This window comes from Mustela lutreola, chromosome 2 (genome assembly GCF_030435805.1).
Source record: "Mustela lutreola isolate mMusLut2 chromosome 2, mMusLut2.pri, whole genome shotgun sequence".
NCBI lineage: Eukaryota > Metazoa > Chordata > Mammalia > Carnivora > Mustelidae > Mustela > Mustela lutreola.
In genome coordinates this window covers 17,647,326-17,663,102 of record NC_081291.1, presented here as the reverse complement: position 1 = coordinate 17,663,102, position 15,777 = coordinate 17,647,326, and the positions used below count along the sequence as shown (strand labels likewise).

The window sequence follows — 15,777 nt, the reverse complement described above, 5'->3', positions numbered from 1 at the left end:
CGATGCAGGGCTCGATCCCAGGACCCTGAGATCATGACCCAAGCCAAAGGCAGAGGCTTAACCCACTGAGGCACGCAGGCACCACTCCTGCTTGTCTGAATTCAGTGCCTTTACATTGGTTACTTAGTGTCAGCCGGGGTTGGAGTATTTACACCATGGAACTCACTAAACATGGACAATCCTGAGTCAGGCTTCCCACTCAGTGGGAAGTCTGCCTGTTCTCCTTCCGCCCCTCTCCCTGCTCGTGCTCTCTTTATCTCCGTCTCTGTCTCTCTCAAATAAATAAATAAAATATTTAAAAAGATAATGTTTTCCATAGGCGTTTTGCAGACATCATTTACCAAATTAAAGAAGATTCCTTCTATTTATATTTTGCTGGGAGTTTTTACGTTGAATGGATGTTAAATTTTATCAAAAGCTTTTTGGCATCTATTGAGATAATCATGTGATTTTTGTCTTTTATCCTCTTAATACATAAAATTACATTGCCTTTTCAAAGGTCGAACCAATTTTGGAATTTTGGAGTAACTACAATTTGGTTGGATGCATTAACCTTTCAATTTGTTGCCAGGCTGTCTTTTCTAACATATTTTTAGAAATTTCACATATAGATTCCTGAGTTAGATTGGCTTGTAACTTTCCTTTCCTGTACTATCTTTGTTAGGTGTTTGCTATCAGGGTTATTTCAGCCTTATAAAATGTATTGGGTAGTCTTCTAGAGATCCCAGACCCAATTCTTTTTTTTTTTTTAATATTTTATTTATTTATTTGACACACAGAGAGAGATCACAAGTAGGCAAAGAGGCAGGCAGAGAGAGGGGGAAGCAGGCTCCCCGTTGAGCAGAGAGCCCGATGCAGGACTCGATCCCGGGATCCTGAGACAATGACAGGAGCGGAAGGCAGAGGCTTAACCCACTGAGCCACCCAGGCACCCCCAGGTCCAAGTCTAATGTGAAGATCAGGGGCTCCGACAAAATACCAAGCATTCTCAACCACCAGCAGGGCATCCCAGAATTCAACTCAGTTCTGACAGAATCTACTGGCCGATAGCATCAGATCCCACAGGTTGAGAATTCAGGCCTATGAGGCTAACCCCCAACCTCCACTTCAGGTATCAGTCACAAGTCTCAGGCTGTCACCTGTGCTTTGGTTACTGGCTACAGATTGGAGGTTCCAATGACCTTCTCCTTAGGTTTGACTGGTTTGCTAGAGGTGCTCACAGAACTCAAGGAAACACTTAAGTTTACTGGTTTATTAAATGGTGTGATGAAGGATATGAATCACTAGCCAGATGAAGAGATACACTGGGCAAAGTCCCACACAAAGGTGCTTCTGTCCTCAGTGGAGCTCCCGGCCCCCGGCTTGGTGGCATGTGGAAGTGTTCCTCTTCCCCAAGCATGGACGCTCTCCAAAAAAGTACCAAAAAGCTGTTCTCTTTTTTATGGAGACTTTATGACATAATCCTGATGGACTAAGTCACTGGCCATTGGCTGATCCAATCTCCAGCACTGTTGCTATAAACAACCTTGTGTACGGTTTTGTGCGGACATAAGTTTTCAACTCCTTTGTGTAAGTCTCCAGAAGTGCTATTGCTGGATCATCTGGTAAGAGAATATTGAGTTTTGTAAGAGACTGCCAAGCTATCTTCAAAGTGGCTGGACCACTTTTGCATCCCCACCAGCAATGTATGGGAGTTCCTGGTGTTCCACATCCTTGTCGATTCCTGGCATTGTCCGTGCTTTGGATTCTGGCCATTCTAATAGATGTGTGCTGGTATCTCATTTCAGTTCACCTCTCCTTGATGGTACATGACATGGGCCATCGTTTCATATGCTTATTTGCCATCTGTACATCTTTGGTGAAGGTGTCTGTTAAGGTTTTCGGCCCATTTTTTAATCAGGTTTTTAAAAATTATTTTTGAGTTTTTTTTTTAACTCCCCCTAGCCCCCAACCCCTATTACTATTGAGTTTTAAGAACTCTTTATATATTTCTGGTAATAGTCCTTTATCATTGTGTTTTTTGCAGATAATTTCTCCCTGTTTGTGGCTTATCTTCTAATTCTTCTGATATTGTCAGTTGCAGAGCAGAAGTTTTCCATGTCATTGAAACCCAGCTTATGGATTATTTCCTTCAGAGATCATGTCTTTAGTATTGTATCTAAAAATGCTTCGCCATACCCTAAGTCATCTAGGTTTTCACTTATGTTATCTTCTAGGAGATTTTTTTTTTTTTAAAGATTTTATTTATTTGACAGAGAGAAATCACAAGTAGACGGAGAGGCAGGCAGAGAGAGAGAGGGAAGCAGGCTCCCCGCTGAGCAGAGAGCCCGATGCGGGACTCGATCCCAGGACCCTGAGATCATGACCTGAGCCGAAGGCAGCGGCCTAACCCACTGAGCCACCCAGGCGCCCCTAGGAGATTTTTTTTAAGATTTTATTTTTAAATAATCTCTCCACCCAACATGGGGCTCGAACCCATGACCCTGAAACCAAGAGTCACACACTCTTCCAACTGAGCCAGCCAGCCAGATGCCCCATCTTCTAGAGTTTTATAGTTTTGTTTTACATTTCAGTTTATGATCCATTTTGAGTTAATTTTTATGAAGCATGTAAGATCTGCATCTGGGTTCTTCTTTTTTGTTGCATGTGGGTGTCCAGTGGTTCAGTACCATTTGTTAAAGAAGTTGACTTTGTTCTCTTGTATTGCCTTTGCTCCTTTGTCAGAGATATTATATTTATGTGGGTCTGTTTTGGGGTTCTCTATTCTGTCCCATTGATCTACCTGTTATTTTGCCAATATCTCACTGTCTTGATTACTGTAGCTTTATTATAATTCCTGAAGTTGAATAACATCTGTTCTTTAACTTCGTGCTTCTCCAGCAATATGGTGTTGATTATTCTGGGGCTTTTGTCTCTCCGTATGAACTTTGGAATCAGTTTATTAATATCTGTGAAACAACTTGGTGGGATTACATTGAATCTATAAATCAAGTTGGGAAAAACTGACATCTTGACAATATTGAGCCTTTCTTCTTTTTTTTTTTAAGATTTCATTTATTTATTTGACAGATCACAAGTAGGCAGAGAGGCAGGCTGAGAAAGGGGGGAAGCAGACTCCCCGCTGAGCAGAGACCTGATGCAGGGCTCAATCCCAGGACCCTGAGATCACAACCTGAGCTAAAGGCAGAGGCTTAACCCTCTGAGCCACCCAGGCACCCCTATTGAGCCTTTCTATCATGAGCATGGACTATCTCTCCATTTACTGAGTTTTTCTTTTCTTTTCTTTTCTTTTTTTAAGATTTTATTTATTTATTTATTTGAGAGAGAGACAGGACAGAGGGAGAGGAAGAGGCAGGCTCCCCACTAAGCAGGAGCCCAAGGCTGAGACCCTGAGATCCCAACCTGAGCCAAAGGCAGATGCTTAATCAACTGAGCCACCCAGGTGCCCCTTACTCAGTTTTTCCTTGATTTTATTCATCAAAGTTTTATCATTTTTCTCGTATAGATATCATGTATTTTGTTAGATTTGTACCTAACTATTTCATTTTGGGAGGTGCTAATATAAATAGTATTCCACTTGTTCATTGTTCCTATATAGGAAAGTAATTGACTTTTGTACATTAACCTTTTATCCTGCAACCTTGATATAGTTTATTAGTCTCAAAAGCTTTTTTGTTGATTCTTTCAGATTTTCTACAGATGTGATTACATTATCTACGAACAAAGACAGTTGTATATCTTCCTTTCCATCAGTGTATCTTTTTTTTTTCTTTAAAGATTTTATTTATTTATTTGACAGACAGAAATCACAGGTAGGCAGAGAGGAAGACAGGGGTGGGGGGAAGCAAGCTTCCTGCCGAGCAGAGAGCCCGATGTGGGGTTTGATCTCAGGACCCTGGGATCATGACCTGAGCCAAAGGCAGAGGCTTTAACCCACTGAGCCACCCAGGTGCCCCAGTGTGTCTTTTTTTCTTTAATATTTTATTTATTTGAGAGGGGGGGTGCATGTGTAAGTGAGGGGAGGGGCAGAAGGAGAGAGAGAAAGAGAGAATCCTCAAGTAAACTCCCCTCTGAGCACAGAGCCTGACTTGGGGCTCAATCCCAGGACCCTGAGATCATGACCTGAGCCAAAACCAAGAGTCAGCTGCTTACCCAACCGAGTCACCCAGGTTCCCCAATCAGTATTCCTTTTAATTCCTTTTCTTGCCTTATTGCCTTAGCAAGGACTTCCAGTATGATGTTGAAAAGGAGCGGTGAGAGGGGATAGCCTTGTCTTGTTTCTGGTCTTAGTGGAAAAGCTTCAAATGTCTCAGCATTCAAAAGATGTTAACTATAGGGTTTGTGTAGATTATCAAGCTGTGGAAGTTCTCTTTTTGTAGTTTACCAAGAGTTTTTACCAAGAAGAGTTATTGGAGAATAAGTCAGAGAAAGACAAATACCATATGACTTCACTCATGAATTTAAGAAATGAAACAGATGAACATAGGGGAAATTTTTTAAAGAGAGAGAAGCAAACCATTAAACAGAGACTCTTAACTATGGAGAACAAACTGAGAGTTGCTAGAGGGGAGGTGGGCAGCGTGATAGGTTAAACAGGTTATGGGTATTAAGGAGAACATTTTGTTGTGCTAAGTACTGGGTGTTGTAATATATAAGTGATAAATCACTAAATTCTATTCCTGAAACTAATATTACACTATTGTAATACTAACGTACACTAATGTTAACTAACTGGAATTTAAATAAAAACTTAAAACAAGTTAATAGAGACAAACTAGGTATTATGAAAGGGTGGTATGGAGAATTTTAGTTCTCTTTTACTGTTATAAAATGTCCAATTATATTTCTAAAACCTTAATAAAATAGAAATTATTTTAAAAAGAATAGTTATTATGGGACGCATGGGTGGCTCAGTGGGTTAAGCCTCTGCCTTCTGCTGAATTGTGATCTTGGGGTCCTGGGATTGAGCCCCACATCGGGCTCTCTGCTCCTCGGGGAGCCTGCCTCCTCCCCTCTGTCTGCCTGTCTCTGCCTACTTGTGATCTCTTTCAGATAAATAAATAAAATCTTTAAAAAATAATTTAAAAAGGTGGCACCTGGGTCGCTCAGTGGGTTAAAGCCTCTGCCTTCGGCTTGGGTCATGATCCTAGAATTTTGGGATCGAGCCCCACATCAGGCTCTCTGCTCAGCAGGGAGTCTGCTTCCCTTCCTCTCTCTCTCTGCCTGCCTCTACACCTACTTGTGATCTCTGTCTGTAAAATAAATAAAATCTTTAAAAAAAATTAATAAAAATGAGCTACTGAGCCACCCAGGCGTCCTAAACTTTTTTAAAAAAATATTTTATTTATTTATTGGGGTGCCTGGGTGGCTCAGGGGGTTGGGCTTCTGCCTTCGGCTTGGGTCATGATCTCAGGGTCCTGGGATCGAGCCCCATATCGGGCTCCCTGCTCAGCGGAGAGCCTGCTTCCCCCTCTCTCTCTGCCTGCCTCTCTGCCTGCTTGTGATCTCTGTCTCTCTGTCAAATAAATAAATAAAATATTTGAAAAATATATTTTATTTATTTATTTATTTGAAAGAGAGAGAGAGAGATAGAGCACAAGCAGAGGGAGCAACAGGCAGAGGGAGAAGCAGGCTCCTTGCTGAGCAGGGAGCCTGATGTGGGGCTCGATCCCAGGACCCAAGGATCATGACCTGAGCCAAAGGCAGACACTTCATTAACTGATGCTGAACCACCCAGGCCTCCCTGCTTACTTTGAATTTAATTTGCTCTTCTTTGACTAGTTTCCTAAGGTGGAAACTTAGATGATCGATTTTAGGTGATTGATTCATCTCTTCTAATAAATGCATTCAATGATATAAATTTCCCTCTAAACACTACTTTCACTGAATCCCCTAAATTTTAATAACTTATGTTTTAATTTTCATCTAGTTTAAAATATTTTAAAATTTTTATTGAGATTTCTTCTTTGACTTGTGTTATTTAGAAGTGTATTGTTTAATCTCCATGTATTTTGAGGTTTTCCAGTTTTCTTTCAATTATTCATTTCTAATTTAATTTCATTGTAGCATGAGAGCAGACATTGTGTACTTTCTATTCTTTTAAATTTGTTAAAGTATGTTTTCTGACCCAGAATGCAGTCTATCTTGGTGACTGTTTAATGTGAATCTGGAAAAAAAAAAGTGTATTCTGCTGTTCTCAGTTGTTGTCTTACACAGTTTGGTGCTGTGTTGTTAGGTGTATAGATTCATTATAGGAATTTTTATGTTGAAGAACCTGGGTGGCTCAGTTGGTTAAGTGTATACCTTGGGATCAAGCCCTGTGTTAGGCTCCCTGCTCAGCAGGGTCCCTGCTTCTCCTTCTCCCTCTGCCCCTCCCCCCTTCTCATGCGCACGCTCTCTCTCTCTCTCTCTCATAAATAAATAAAATCTTTTTAAAAAAATAATAATTTTATGTCCTTTTAGAATTGATCTCTTTGTCATTATATAATGACCTACTTTGTACATAAAAACTTTCCATACTTTGAAACCTGCTGATTCTGAAATTAATACAGCTACACTTGCTTTATTTTGGTTACTGTTAACATGGTATATTTTTCTCCATCCACTTACTTTTAATCTATATGTTTCTTTATATTTAAAGTAGATTGTTGGGGTGCCCAGGAGCTCAGTGGGTTAAAGCCTCTGCCTTCAGCTCAGGTCATGATCCCAGGGTCCTGGGATACAGCCCCGCTTCGGGCTTTCTGCTCCGCAGGGAGCCTGCTTCCTCCTCTCTCTCTCTGCCTGCCTTTCTGTCTACTTGTGATCTCTGTCTGTCAAATAAATAAATAAAATCTTTTTTAAAAAATTAAAAGGGACGCCTGGGTGGCTCAGTTGGTTAAGCAGCTGCCTTCGGCTCAGGTCATGATCCCAGCATCCTGGGATCGAGTCCCACATCAGGCTCCTTGCTCGGCAAGGAGCCTGCTTCTCCCTCTGCCTCTGCCTGCAATTCTGTCTGCCTGTGCTCGCTCTCTCTCCTCCTCTCTCTGTCTCTGATAAATAAATAAAATCTTTAAAAAAAAATAAAAAAAAATAAAGTAGATTGTTTATATACAACATATATGTGGGTCCTACTGGGTTCTTTTTCACTATTTTATTTACTTATTTATTTATGTATTTATTTAAGAGACAGAGCAGGGGAAGGAGCCAAGGGGGAAAGAATCTCCAACCGACTCCACATAGAGTGCAGAGCCCAACACGGGGCTCAATCTCACAACCCTGAAACCAGGACCTAAGAAGAAACTGAGAGTCAGATATTTAACTGACTGAGACACCCAGGTGACCCAGGTCTTATGTTTTGATCCATTCTGAAAGTCTCTTCTATTTTATTATTATTTTTAAAGATTTTATCAATTTATTTTGCCAGATTGAGAGAGGGAGCACAAGTAGGGGGAGCAACAGGCACAGGGAGAGGCAGAAGCAGACTCCCCCCTGAGCAGGGAGCCTGATGTGGGACTTGATTCCAAGACCCCAAAGTCATGACCTGAGCTGAAGGCAGACGCTTAACCAACTGAGCTACCCGGGCGCCCCTGACATTCTCTCGTCATTGCTGCATGTAGACCACTGCCATTCAAAGTGATTACTGATAGACATGGGTTAATATTTACTACTTCAGTATTGTTTTCTGTTAGTGGCCTTTGTTCTTTGTTCTTATTTTTGTCTTCCTCTCTTTTTCTGCCTTTTATTTCATTGAACATGTTCTACGATTCTACTTTCTCTTCTTTCCTTAGTTTCTTTTTTTTTTTTTTAAGATTTTATTTATTTATTTATTTGACAGAGAGAGATCACAAGTAGGCAGAGAGGCAGGCAGAGAGAGAGGAGGAAGCAGGCTCCCTGCTGAGCAGAAAGCCCAATGTGGGACTCCATCCCAGGACTCTGAGATCATGACCTGAGCTGAAGGCAGCGGCTTAACCCACTGAGCCACCCAGGCGCCCCTTTCCTTCATTTCTTTATAAGAGCTCCACTGAAATGTAATTCACAAGCCATGCTACTTACCTATTTAGGGAGTACAATGCAATGGTGTTTAGAATAAACTCAGAGCTGTGAACACTCACCTCAATTTTAGAACTTATCCATTACCCTAAAAAGATACTCCATACCTATTTCCCATGTTTTACTTCCCCCTGTCCTGAGCAGCCATTCATTTATTTCCTGTCTCTGTAGATTTGCCTACTCTGCATATTTCATCTAAATGGAATCACACTGGGGCGCCTGGGTGGCTCAGTGGGTTAAAGCCTCTGCCTTCCACTCAGGTCATGATCCCAGGGTCCTGGGATCGAGCCCCACTTCGGGCTTTCTGCTCAGCAGGGAGTCTGCTTCCTCCTCTCTCTCTGCCTGCCTCTCTGCCTACTTGTGATCTCTGCCTGTCAAATAAATAAATAAATAAATCTTTAAAAAAAAATGGGGGGCGCCTGGGTGGCTCAGTGGGTTAAGCCGCTGCCTTCGGCTCGGGTCATGATCTCAGGGTCCTGAGATCGAGTCCCACGTCGGGCTCTCTGCTCAGCAGGGAGCCTGCTTCCCTCTCTCTCTCTGCCTGCCTCTCCATCTACTTGTAATTTCTCTCTGTCAAATAAATAAATAAAATCTTAAAAAAATAAAAAATAAAAAATAAATGGAATCACACAATACACAATCCTTTGGTGACCGACTTCTTTCACTTACCATGTGTTCTCTAGCATCCCCCATGTTGTAGCGGTTCTCAGTACTTCGATCTTTTTATGACCACATAATATTTATTTATTTATCCATGTATCAATTGACAGGCACATTTGGGTTTTTTCCTTTTTTTTTTTTTTTTTTTGGCTATTATGAATATGCCACTATAAACATTCATGCCTAAGGTTTTTGTGTGGACCTATGTTTTCATGTCTCTTAAGTAGAGTAAAATCATTGAGTCATATGGTAACTGCATGTTTAAAACTTTTCATGAACTGTCAGACTGTTTTTCAAGGCGCTGCACTGTTTTATATTTCCACCAGGGGTTTACGTGGGTTCCAATTTCTTCACATGCTTAACGATACATATTATCAGTCCTTTTTTTTTTTTTTTAAAGATTATATTTATTTATTTGACAGAGAGGGAGAGAGCCCAAGCAGGAAAAGTGGAAGGCAGAGGGAGAAGCAGACTCCCCTCTGAGCAGGGAGCCGGACGTGGAGCTCGATCCCAGGACCCCGAGATCATGACCTGAGCTGAAGGCAGATGCTTAACTGAGCCACCCAAGTGCCCCTGTTACTTACATTTTCTATATCTTAATGATTTTTTGCCTGCTTTTTCTATTGATTGTGAGAAATGGGTTTAAATTTTTCCAATGTGATAGTGGGTTTGTCTGTTTCTCCTTATAGCTATATCAATTTTTGTTTTGCAAAATACAAGACCATGTTACGGGATGCATACAGATTTAGAACGATTATATCCTGCTGAATTGAACCTTTATAGCATCATGGGGTGACCATCTCTATTGTTGTAATGACTTTGGCCATTTTATCATGGTACCATAGTTATATCAGCTTTCCTTTGGTTAGTGCTTACAGAATGTACATTTCTTTTCTTCTCTCTTTTTTTTCCTTTTCCTTTTCCTTTCTTTTCTTTCTTTTTCACTTTCAACCTTCCTGTATCCTTTTGTTTTAGATATTTATCTTGTAAACAGCATATGGTTGGTTTTACCAGGCTGGAAATATTTTCTTTTTCAACTGAAAGATTTAGTCCACTTACATTACAATTACTGATAAACTTGGATTTAAGCCTCCCACTTTACTATGAACTTTATCTTTATTCTCTGTTCCTCTTTTTTCTTCTTTTCATCTTTTAGATTTTCCCAATTTTTAATTTTTTTTACATCAAAACACTCTATGCTTCTTTCTAATATCTAACAAAATATTTTTTTTCTTTCTTCTTTAAACTCTACACCCAACGTGGGGCTTGAACTCACAACCCTGAGATCAAGAGTCACATGATGCTCTACCAACTGAGCCAGCCAGGCACCCCTGACAAGATGTTTTTAAACAATCTCCTCTCAAAATCTGTGTGTTGAATTGGAGCTTCAAACTTGTCTTCATTATCATTTGCCCAGTTTGCAAAATGAAATGGTTATTTTTATCATTCCATGTTTTGCCACTCTCAGTATGAAAGTTATTAACTCTTTTTCTATATATTTAGCGGCTTCTCTAGAACACTCCTGACCAATTTCCCATCTTGTGCTCACTGGAAGTGTTCTACATTTATGCTGTCCTCTAGAAGCCACTGGCTACAAGTGGCTATTGAACGTTTGAAATGCAGCTTAATAAAATTGAGGACCTGGGAGCACCTGGCTGGCACAGTGGGTAGAGCACCTGACTCTCGGTCTCTGGGTTGTGAGTTCAAGCCCCATGTTAGGTATGGAGATTACTTAGACACACACACAAAAAATCTTCCCCGACGTGGCACCTGGGTGGCTCAGTGGGTTGAGCCTCTGCCTTCAGCTCAGGTTATGATCTCAGGGTCCTGGGATCGAGGCCCGAACTGGGCTCTTTGCTCAGTGGCAAGGTGGCAGAGATCACCTTGTCTGGCTTGCCAGTCAAGGAAGCTTTGGGAGCCTGCTTCCCCCACCCCGTCTCTCTCTGCCTGCCTTTCTGCCTACTTGTGATCTCTGTCTGTCAAATAAATAAATAAAATCTTTAAAAAAAAAAAAAGAACTAAAAAAAAAAGAGTCTTAAAAAAACAAAAACTGAGGAACCAAATTTCAAATGGTATTTTAGTTTTACCTAATTAAACACCCATACGTGACTGGCAGCTACCACGTCAGAAAGCGCAGCTCTCAAAAGTGCAACACGCATCACTTTCTCTTCAAAGTCCGGTACTGGTGTCCTTCTCACCCTTCTCCCAGACCACGCGGAAACCTTAGGACACGAACTCGCTGTTCCTCTCCTGATCCACATGCTGCAGTCAATATTTTAACATTATCTCCAAATATTTGCAATTTCCAAAGACATTGTTGTTATCACTTTACACTGTGTCCCTTTGTTCAGTCCATTTCTTAGCCACTCTGGCATTTCTTTCCTTGGATTTCCTTGAATTGCAAGCTCATTTTCACCTTAGCACTTGCTGTTCTGCTACGACGCTCGCCCTAGACGGCCTTCCCCGACGTGGTTGTAAGCTTAGCTCCTCCTCATGTTCAGGTCCCCGCTCAGCTGGATGCTCTTGAGGGCTTCCCTACACTGTACTGCGTAGTTCGCTGACTGCCTATCCCACTACGATGTGGGATCCTGTTCCTAAGAACCTTCATCGTTATGCCTCCTCTGAGAGACCCCGTGCTTCAGGGTAGCTCCTGACTGGCAAGCCAGACAAGGGGATCCCTGCCACCTTGCCACTGGATGGTTTTAAGCTTGAGCCTGTGATGCTGCTCTGGTAAATGAGAGAAGTTTGCTGGAGGAATTCTGGGGAAAATTTCCTACCGCCACGAAATGATGATCTCTTTAGTGAATATGTCGTGCCTGAGTGTGATGCCTGGCCCTGCAGCAGCTACCTTGAGACCGTGAGGGTCCCTAGCCTGAGGACTCCTTTAGGATCCTCATAATATTTATCACTGTTGAACACTATTCTTAATTTTTATTTAACAAATATTTTGGGGTATTTACTGTCTGCCATACCCAGTTTGAAGTACGTTACAAATGTTAACTCTTGCATGAACTCTTTTAGCCCTTGTAACCACGCCATACGATAGAGGCTTTTATTGTCCCCACTTTCCAGAGGAGAAAGCTGAGGAACAGAGGTTAAATGGCTTCCTCCAGGTCCAAAGGCGGGCCTAGCACTGGGACTTGAACCTATGCCCTCCGACTCCAGACTCAGTGCTCAGTGCTCATCACCACTGTCACCTCTCTGGTTTGCCATTAGTGGGGACTTGTTTGCTGTCCGACTTACAAGGAATAATTGTTTTCTGAGAGCAGAGATTCGTTCTTGTTCACAACAGTGGCTCCAGGGCCCTGCAGGCTGGCAGCAGGCTTTCCTGCGCGTGTGTGAGTACACGGATGTAGACCAGCTCCTTGTTCACAGCCACAGAGCCCCAGGCCTGGAATAGGGCTGAGCCATCTCAGGGTTTGTTACCTGGGGCATGTGGAGCGAACCCATCTCTGGATCCCTGATGGATGCCCCATCTTCGGGGGCCCCAGGGGGGGCCTTGCAGAAGTCCCAACAGGCCTCAAAAGCATGACCCTTTCTTTGGCATTGCCTTGTTACAGGGGTGCTCTGGCGCCCCCTCCCCCCCTTCCTATCTCTTCCCTGCAGAGGGAGGGGAGCTGGCCGGCTTCCCCCTTGGCACCACACGCGCTCATTTGAAGTTCCTGAGGCCGGGCTCAGGGGGTGGCCCGAGTGGCCATCATTAATCACACTGCCCGCGGCTGGCTGCCCACGCGGCCGGCTTTGAGGGTTGGCCAGAGACTCTGGTGGGAACTGCTCACTGTCCTAATTGGGCTTCTCTCGGGAGGCGGCAGGTCCTGCTTCTCACTTGTCTTTGCCCTGGCTGCTACCTCACCCTCTCAAGGAGGACAGCACGCTTCCTGGTCTGGCTGGCTCCGTGGCCAGCCAGGGCCGAAGTTCATCCTTGTTCTACAAATGGAGAAATAGAAGCCCTGGGGTAGACTGGGTCCCTGCCCAAGGCCAAGGCAAGGCCAAGCAAGGTTGCCAGGAGTAACCACCAGAGAGCCAAGGGACCCAGCTCTGTTCCTCACTCTGCTGGCAAGTGGAATGAGTTCCCACAGGAAAAAAGACCTCCCTTCGCCTCCTAGGGCCACCCAGGCCCTGCCAAGCGGCATCCGTGAAGATGTGTCTATGTGAGAATTGTCGCACCCCTGGCCCCCAGAGACCCTGCCAAACCCACAAGAAACAGACGAGAGCACGGCCAACGGAAGAAGATGGCAGGTCCCCTGTGACGCAGAGTGGGGCAAAGCTGGCTGCCCACATGGGTGCCTGTCGTTCAAGTCCCAGTTCTAGGTCCTCCTTCGGACCTGGAGGAAGTTATTTAACTCAGGTACTGGGACTTCCTGCTCTGTACCTCAACATTCACCCTGACTGGAAAACGAAAAGAGTTTTCAGACACTTGACGGCAGGACCAGGGGAGGCCTTCTCCGAGAGGGACCTGCAAGGTGCCTTTCATCGGCCAGACTCCGGTCAGGGAAGAGCTTAATTATCGGCAAGTCCTGGTCACCTCTCTGTGGCTTAAATCACCTCCAGAAATCCTGCAGGATCAGCAAGAAGGCCCTCATGACCTCCTACCGCAGCCCATTTTTCTTCCTCTGACACCTTCCCGACCTTCTGGTTAAACGGGTCATTTCCTGTTGAGCCCTCTGGCCTCCCCGAGTCACCCCCTGGGTCTCGTTCCACTCACTGAGCACTTAGAATGACTCAGGAAGTCTCTTCTCTGCTTTGACAGTCTTTTCAGGACCCAGGGGCAGCCCGAATGCTGTTCCGAGCTTCTCTTCTCCCGGCTGAGTCTCTTCAGCCCTTCCGCCATCCTGCCTACGACAGCTCTCCCGGCCCCTGGTTTCTCGCGCGCTGTTCTCCGGACATCCCGGGGGTGTCCAGAAGGGGTCCCTGTACTCTAGATGTGAACCCAGAGGGCACACTTGATGCAGGCCCACCCCTGCACCCGCAGGGCCAGAGCTGGAGCGCCAATGCGGATGGATCCACGTCTGCAAGCTTACAAGTCACCATTCGAGCTAGAATTTCAATAAGCTCTACTTTGATCTCCGCACCTTCCTGATGTCCTGGAAGGCTAAGCTTGCATTTAAAGGATTCCTAAACTTGGAGTTCTGCCCCAGAACGTGGTGGGGCTGGGGGAGCAGCCCAGCTGCCTGGTCCTGCCGCCTGGTCCTCTTCTCAGCAGGTCTGCCCCACCTTCAAAGCAAGATATGCCAGGAACATACATGAGGACACGTGAGTCCTCGTGGTCCAGGTTTGCCCACAGCCACTGGCTTCTGTAGCCCCATCCTTCAGGGAGAGGTCCAGGGAAGCAGGCTAGAGGGCTATTGGGGCAAGAGATTCTGAGGCTCCAGGTACTGAGTGTGGTCTGGAAGGGGACAGTATGGATCCTGAGCAGGCATGACCTTGGCCCTGAGGGTCCTTCTTGCCTGGGTCTGAGGGCCTCAGTGACAGTCAGCCCGAACCGATACCCATGCATTCCCTTATGTCATTTTCCTGTCCCGAGGGATGTAACAGCTCTATCTGTTCAGTAGGTTTGGAGGACCCATGTCCTGGACTTGACCTTGGTCAGAAGCGAGTTTCCTGTTTCTAACTTGTTCGGCTTGTTTTGAGCCCCACAGTCCTGTCCTCCAGAGATACAGATGCGCTAACTGCCCATGTCTCTGCCACCCATGTAGGCTGAATGTGCCACCAGCACCCCCAAGCAAGCCCTTTGTAGGTCATCACGCAGCCCGGAGCCCCGGAGCCTGGCTTTCTCCCCTGGGGCCAGTCCCTCTCTGTCTCTGGGGGTCCCAAGGTGTAGGGTTAGTGGCGCTGAAGGCCAGCTGATGATGGCTGGGGGCGGGGGGTGGTGGCGAACGGGGAGCGTGAACAGCACTCCAGGAACGGTGAAGCTCCCACATGAGCTCCACTTCCTGGGGGCTGGCTGCCTTGTCCAGCCATCAGTAGGGCTGTGGGAGGCAGGTGGCCATAACCCTCGATTCCTTACGCTTTCCTGAGTTGTGATTAGTAAACTCAATACTAGCTACCCTCAAGTCAGGTACTAGGCAAGGTGCTCAAAGAGCATTACTTCATTTAATTCTTGTGACAACACTCAGATGCACGTAGGCATTCCTCTTTCTTCAAAAGGAGCTACCAGAAGCTCCGCGAAGTTAATCATCGAGGATGGGAGCATAGGGCCAGACCGATCTTTCTCCCCGCCCCATCTTTTGATGTTTATTAGTTTGCCACAACTGTGCTTTTTTTTCTTTTTTTTAACTGTGCATTTTTTTCTTAAGAAAACCCCTTAACGGGGATGCCTGGCCGGCTCAATGGGAAAAACATGTGACTTTTGAAATCAAGATCATGAGTTCAAGCCCCACACTGGACTCAGAGCCTACTTTAAAAGGAAAGAAAAAGAAAGAAAAACCTGGGGCACCTGGGTGGCTCAGTGGGTTGGGCCTCTGCCTTCTGCTCAGGTCGTGATCCCAGGGTCCTGGGATCGAGCCCCACATCGGGCTCTCTGCTCTGCAGGGAGCCTGCTTCCTCCTCTCTGTCTGCTTGCCTCTCTGCCTACTTGTGATCTCTGTCAGATAAATAAAAAAATAAAATCTTAAAAAAAAGAAAGAAAGAAAGAAAGAAAAACCTTCACTAAGTCACATTATTCTCAAATACACAATTACAATAATGCCCCTTATCCCAGTATGACTTATACTTTTCTTTTTTTTACCAAATATATGGAGAGAGGGACATATAATGTTCAATAGTATATTTCTGCAAGGGTTTTTTCAGACCAGGATTTTTTTTAACCTCTTAACTGTCTTCCATAGTCATTCAAATATCTTTATGCTTTTTATTAATTCTTTAGGAAAAGCTATTTTGGGATTTCCATTTTAAAAAAAAATCTAAGGGTGCAGTGTTTATTTTCTGGTATCTCGGTGAAACAGTTTTCTTCCTCATCACATTTCCCATGTTTCTCCAGGAGCCCAGGAGAAGTGAGTCCTTGTGGGGGGAAGGAATGATGGAGGAGTTACTGAATGGACCAGCAGGGGTGTCAAGTGTATGACAAGTGTCAGGTAGAGTGAGAAACCT

At 44.5% G+C, this 15,777-nt stretch overlaps 1 protein-coding gene across 1 annotated transcript in view; it reads left to right on the top strand.

Annotated features, from left to right (window-relative positions):
- CSPG5 (chondroitin sulfate proteoglycan 5) overlaps positions 1 to 10,636 on the top strand; it is a 34,526-nt gene extending 23,890 nt beyond the window's left edge. Inside the window, exon 6 of the mRNA XM_059160752.1 lies at positions 9,111 to 10,636. Within this exon, the coding sequence (XP_059016735.1) occupies positions 9,111 to 9,171 (61 nt within the window). The 3' untranslated portion in view covers positions 9,172 to 10,636. The remainder of the gene's footprint in view (positions 1 to 9,110) is intronic.
- Positions 10,637 to 15,777: the final 5,141 nt, after the last annotated feature.